At 64.6% G+C, this 6,521-nt stretch overlaps 1 protein-coding gene across 1 annotated transcript in view; it reads left to right on the top strand.

The window, feature by feature from the left end:
- The first annotated feature begins 4,844 nt into the window (after positions 1–4,844).
- The window catches only part of MID2 (midline 2), a 25,953-nt gene continuing 24,276 nt past the window's right edge, over positions 4,845–6,521 (top strand). The window contains exons 1-2 of the mRNA XM_072955922.1: positions 4,845–5,012; positions 5,562–6,239. Coding sequence (XP_072812023.1) covers positions 4,845–5,012; positions 5,562–6,239 — 846 coding nt within the window. The remainder of the gene's footprint in view (positions 5,013–5,561; positions 6,240–6,521) is intronic.

Raw genomic sequence — 6,521 nt, 5'->3', positions numbered from 1 at the left:
GCGCAAAAGTAAACGAAACACACCCCGAACCGGAAGTGGAGCTGGAACTCGGGATGTGCGGCCCGCCTACGTTGCGCTTCCTTGTCTGGCTCCGGGACCAGACACTAATCGGGACACTCTCCGTCCTGTCTGCAGAATGCTGCCCCTGACAGGGTGGCCGCCTCCTCCGCCTTTCCCCTCTGTCCACGTTGCTGGACCCGGGGCCTCCGACGGGGCAGCGGCAACGGGTCCTGGGTTCCCCCGAGGTCCTGAGGACCCCGGGGGGGACCCCACCGGCGGACCTGGGTCCCGCAAGGAGGGCAGAGTTTCGGGGGCCGGACGCCCTGGGTGGGGGGTAGCTTCAGCTCCTGGTTCCGGAACATGGCGGCTGCCGAGGCCACGCCCCCAAGGCTGGGAAGCCCGGCCGGCCTGACAGCCAGGGGCTCCCGGGTGGGCGAGCTCGGCTCCCACCACCTCCTTTCGCTCCCGCACCTACTCTGGCGGTGTTCCGGAGTTGGCCGCCCCCCACCAGGAATCCTCTGAGTGAACCAAAACCCACCCTTCGTCCCATCACAGGCCTTGCCCACGGTATCCACAGGCAGGGTTTGGAGGCCGTGCTCAAAAAGCTTCCGCTTGATGGCACTGTTGCTCCAGAAATGCCAACCACCCTTGCGAGCGTGGCCTCTCCCTCCGCCCTTTGTGGATCAAAAAAGGCCCAGGGAGGCCCAAGAGCCATCCAGGCCCTGCAAGTGGGGTTGGCCCTACTGGCCTACTGGGGTGTTGCGCGGAGGTGGTGTCTCTCTCCCCTTCGGGGCTTCTCGTGGGCAGAAGGCCGGTACATGTGCGGACAGCCAAAGGAATGCGTGTGTATCCGTGGCTCCATCTCCGCTTCGCTCTAGTCCACACTTCCTGGCGACCGGGGACCCTGTTATGTCTGCGCACTTGGGGACCGGTACCCATACGGGTCTTCTCAGGCAGAAGCCTAGCTCTCTCAGGACATTGATTCAGAGCTCGAGGTGGCACGGGGGCCCGCATGTCCCCTCTTGTTGCGTGGTTGTCTCTCTCCTGCTCTCCTCCAGCTACCTCAACGGGCCTAAGGGCTCCGGAGCAGGCCCAAGAGGGGCTAGGCCACGGGGACAGCGGGAGGAACTGACAGGGACCCGGGGAGCTGGGGTGGATTGTTCCTGCTCACCTCCAGGGGGCCCGGGAAGTCACTCTGCCAGCGAGTGCCCTGGGGAGGTTGTGGTGGTAGGGGTCCTGGGCAGTAGGGGGGTGGGGGCGGTGTGTGTGTGTGTGGGGGGGGGGGTTGAGGATGTGCGCGTATGCGTGCGGGTTTGAAGTCCATGGGACAGGTGCAGAGCTCAGTGTCTCCATCCACACAGATACATGACCTTGGTGAGGGCCATTTGTTCAGCGGACCCTTTCTGGGAAGCTCTCCACGGGAGTGTGTTCTGTACTCTACCCTCAAACCCCGGACTCGTTCGCACCTATGTACGTGCGTACGTGCGTACGTACGTACGCACGTACATACGTAAGGGTGCGCGTGTGCCGTAAGGAGGTACGCGTACCACGGACACACGTGCACTTACGTACGTGTGCGTATGCGTATGCGTATGCGTTCACATAGACCGTTCCTTCTCTCGTACTTTGCCCTGTGAGCGCCTTGGAGGTGCCACCGTGGAGGGAGATGTATTATCCCAGTCAAGGCAGAAGCCCTCACCGGTGCGCCGTGGCGGCTCCTCACTTGTGCCTCCGCCTTCCGACCCCCTCCCTGCAGTGGGAAAGACGTGGGATTTGTTGTGTGTGCGCGCTCGCGGGCTTGAATGCAGGCGAAAGCAAGCCGACGCACAGAGGGCCGTGTCCCGGACCCCACCGGGCTGACGTAGCAATGTAGGCTCTTTTGCGTTCGTTGGCTCTCAGCGTTGTAGGTCCCCTGGCCTTGGTGTGTCTGTGCAGAGTCAGGTCCTGCCCTGTCCTGCTAGATCCCCTCCTTTTCTTTTGTGACCACCAGCCAGGGTAGAGTGCCCTTGTCTCAGCTGGGGCGGGGTGCGGGGTGCTGGGGGGAATGGCGGGGAGCAGGGAGGAGCCTGCCTTGTTTCACCTGTCCCTTGTCTGTGGACACTAGGGCCCTCTCTTCTTCCTTCCTCCCTTCCTCCCTGTCATGGATGGAGGCGCCGCGCGCCGAGGCGTGCAGAGTCGTAGTTACCCAGGTGCCAGGTGTGCGTGGTGGCGTCACCGGGGTTCGTTTTCCGGGCTCGGCGTCCACCCGGAGCAAAGCTGTGGGGTAGCTCTTCACTCGCACTCCCCCCCCTCCCCCCCCCGGTCCCAGGACACAAGGCCTCGTCCCCGGGAAGTCAGTGCAGTGGAGCTGTGTGCGGCCTGGGATGGGAGAGCTTGGTGACTGCTTACCAGCCCGTCATAGGAGCTGCCTGTCAGTGCAGGGTCTGCCTTTCCAGTTGCGGTGGAGGACGCGGGCTTGCCAAGTTACCCATCGCTATCCCGCCACAGTCCCTCGGGGTCCAGAGCCGAGGAGGAGAGCTCTGCGGCTATAAACGCTAAGGTGATGGCTGTGGTTCCCACGGAAGACAGATTGGTGGTGGGGGGAGGTATGATCCAGGTTTGACCCGACACGGTCCTTCCTGTAAGAGCTCCTTCCGTCCGACACCCGCGCAATTTGCAAAGGACGAGTGCGGGTGACTTTTCACACCCTGCTTTCCTCGGAAGTTTTGCTGGTCCCGGGGAGCTGGTACGAATAGTCACCGAAGACACTGTCGAGGTTGCCTGGGCCGGGGCTGCACGCGGCCCGTTGTTAACCAGCAGCGTGGCGGTCCCGCACTGAGTGAAGGGCGTTGGGCTCTCTCGTTGCAGAGGAGGCAGAGCGGAAGGAAAGGAGAAGGGACATCATCGGGGACGTCGGTCCATCTCTAGGCGCTGGTGTTCTGGGTGAGTGAGTGCTTTCTGGTCCCTTCGTTCTCCTCTTCCAAGAGAGTTTACTTCATCATGGGAAAGAGGCAGTGATTCTGGTATGTCAGCAAGCCTCGAGGAGGAGAGACTCCCAAGGTAGGTGCCTGGCAGCGGGGGGGACCCTGGTGTACTAGGCCGGAGTTTTCCGCCGTGGCAGAGAAAGGCTCTCGAGGCAGGTCCTGATTGTGGAGTGGGAAGGAAGAGATGCTTGGACGAGCATGTGGATCATCCGTGTACATGTGGGCGATCGGCACGTGGAAACTGAGGTCGGTGTCCTGCAGGACCGGGGAGAGTGGAGAGGAGTTGGGCCCGGGGCGTCTGCACCTGCGTCCGGGACCCAGATTGGCCTCCAGCTTCTGTGAAGCTTAACTGCCAGCGACGTGATCATTCGGCCGCCCACCTCACCCACGAGAAGCCGCGGTCTCAGCCCCAAGGGGGCACAGGCGGTTGGTGACCCTTTGAGGAGATCCAGGCCTGTTAGGCCTTTGGCCTTTTGCGCTGTGAGGGCAGGAGCCCCGTATGCCTGTTCCTCCCCTCGCCTCCTGATCACCCTTGGGCCCAGCTCGCTCCACCCTGGCACTCGCCCAGGCCGGGAAGGCCATGGGAGGGCGCTCTTGCTGGATTATTGAGAGGTTGCGCCGGCTGGGCGTTTGGGAAGGGGGATGCGGACGAGACTGGGTGACCCGTGAGATTGTGTCTCGCCAGGCACCGGCCGGACGTGACTCGAACTCTGTGCCCACACTCAGTGTGTCTCCCAAGGTCTTCGGCCTGGGAACCGACTGCTAAAGATACAGCTGCAGGTCCACTGCTGGGTGCCTCGATGGAGGGGTCCTCGCTTTCTTGTGGTGAAGGCAGCTGGAGAGGACCCCTCGGAGACGAGGCCACTCAGGGTGGCGTACAAGGGTTTGAGGCGCCCGCCCGTCCCCCGTCCCCCGTCCCGCCAAAGTGGCCAAGATGTTGAGGCACCTTGCTTTTCGCCTGCCAGGTTGGAGCCTGCTTGGCGTTTCTTTTTTTCGTCAGCGAAGGGCGGAGGGAGAGGACTGGGGAGAGGCAGGTTGCTGTTTCTGGTGCGATGCTGCCATCAAGAGGAACAGGTCCGCCAGTCGCCAGCCTCGCGGACCCTGTGCTGTCCCTTCCTGGGGAGGAGTGGCAAGGGCGTACAGTCGGGAACAAGGGCCCGCCCGTGCCCCGGGAAATCAAGAGCTCCGCCAGCGAAGGGGCAGGAGATGTGACCCGAGGCCTTACAAGCTCCAGAGACGGGCACCGGGGGAAGGCGCTCGGCCCGCGTCCCCCGTCCCCCGTCCCCCCCCTCCGCCGGTGCCTGGCTTGTGGGGTAGAGGAAGTGGAGGCTCGGGGACTCTGGCGGCCGCCATGTCTGGGCGGGACTAGAGGAAGCTGCTCGGTTGGAGCCCAGGCCAGGCCAGGGGCCGCCCGGGGCTGCCCCGGGGCCGCGGGCATTTGGCCGCGTGCGTGCCCCTTCCCCTGGGAGTAAGAGCAGGTCCGGCCTGGGCAGGCCCAGGGCCCCCGAAGCCTCTCTGGGCCGCGTTGAGCCCAGCCAGAGTTGTGGTGCCATTGGCAGCAGTGGCGGAGTCCGGCCCAGTGCCGCTTTTCTGTCCAGCTCGGGGATGACGTGGGGAGCCTGGCTACCCAGTGCCAAGGGGGCCCGAGGCCCAGCGAGGGCTCGCAGTCGGAGTCCAGAGGGGAACGGCGCTCTCAGGACCAAGGAGACACTGCAGAAGGAGCCCTTCTCCTGAGCCAAGAATTTCTGCCATTTCCCGGGGTCTCCAGGGTTCTGGCACAGGCCTGTCGTGTCCTGTCCCGAGGGCTCCCGGACCCACCTCCTCGAGAGGACAGCACAGGAGAGGAGCCGGGCCGAGCCGGGCCGAGCGGACCCCTGGGCCATGCCTTTGCAGACTTCGGCTTTGTCCCGAAGAGGCCCCGAGCCTCACTTCAGCAGTGAGAAGGAAGGGCCCTGGCCTCCATTCAGCCCTGGCTCCCCAGGTCTTGACCCTGTGGCCCTGTGCTTGCGGCCGCAGCCCAGCGGGGAAATCAAGAAGAGGTCTCAAGACGCTGCCTAAAGCCCACCTCTGTTGGACTGAGCCAAACGCGCGCGCGCGCCCCCCCCCCCCCCCCGCCACCTCCCCTATCACCACCCCTCATCCAGCTTGTCTCCCAAGTGCGTACTCCGGGCACACGACCGTTCCTTCTAGACCCTGACTGTCCCCACAGGCCGCTTCTGGAGCAAGCCCTGCGGTGGCTCGTTCCTGCGCTTTGCCCAGCTCTTAACCTGCCTGGGGGTCAGCAGGCTTGCGGGGCTGGGGGTGGCAGTAGTGGTGGTGCTGGTGGTTTGGTGGTAACGTACCGGGCGAGGCTTCGAACTCCAGGAACAAGTCTCCAGGCTGGACCCCTCCCTCCACACATTCCGCTTGGCTTTCACCCCTCTCGGAAGGTTGCTGACACCCGCCCCCTGCCCCTTCTTTCACACTTGGGAGCCGGCCGAAACTCTGCCAACAGGCGGTCTCATGTGGGCAGAGCCCTTCCTTGGGGCCAGGGCCTGGCCTCCCTGATCTGACTGGTTCCCTGGCCCCAGGTGGTCTCAGTGTGCCCCCCCTGGCTAGGGTCAGCGGCTGCCCCTGCGAACCTTGGGCCCCGTGGGAAGAATCTCAGGCGTCCCCCCCCCCCCCAAACAAGAGGACCCGGGTCGTCCAGGACGAGGGAGGCCCCCCGAGGACCAAGGCGTCCCCTGGCTGCAGCGTGCCCGTGCCCGAGCCGGAGTCCGAGATAGAAGGCGGAAAACTTTGGCCCTCGATCCCCTCCCTGCGGACGGTGATGTCCATCTCAGCGTGCTGATGTTGGCCCAGTTGTATCCCGTCCCGAGTGGGTCTGGATACCCAGTGCGATACGGGACAGCAAGGGCCTCATGGGGTCCTGTGGGGCATGGCACCCAGACCCTCTGTGGCGGGCGCAAAAGTAAACGAAACACACCCCGAACCGGAAGTGGAGCTGGAACTCGGGATGTGCGGCCCGCCTACGTTGCGCTTCCTTGTCTGGCTCCGGGACCAGACACTAATCGGGACACTCTCCGTCCTGTCTGCAGAATGCTGCCCCTGACAGGGTGGCCGCCTCCTCCGCCTTTCCCCTCTGTCCACGTTGCTGGACCCGGGGCCTCCGACGGGGCAGCGGCAACGGGTCCTGGGTTCCCCCGAGGTCCTGAGGACCCCGGGGGGGACCCCACCGGCGGACCTGGGTCCCGCAAGGAGGGCAGAGTTTCGGGGGCCGGACGCCCTGGGTGGGGGGTAGCTTCAGCTCCTGGTTCCGGAACATGGCGGCTGCCGAGGCCACGCCCCCAAGGCTGGGAAGCCCGGCCGGCCTGACAGCCAGGGGCTCCCGGGTGGGCGAGCTCGGCTCCCACCACCTCCTTTCGCTCCCGCACCTACTCTGGCGGTGTTCCGGAGTTGGCCGCCCCCCACCAGGAATCCTCTGAGTGAACCAAAACCCACCCTTCGTCCCATCACAGGCCTTGCCCACGGTATCCACAGGCAGGGTTTGGAGGCCGTGCTCAAAAAGCTTCCGCTTGA

The sequence above is a fragment of the Vicugna pacos genome, chromosome X (assembly GCF_048564905.1).
Source record: "Vicugna pacos chromosome X, VicPac4, whole genome shotgun sequence".
NCBI classification, from domain to species: Eukaryota; Metazoa; Chordata; class Mammalia; order Artiodactyla; family Camelidae; genus Vicugna; species Vicugna pacos.
This window is presented reverse-complemented; position numbering and strand designations above follow the sequence as displayed.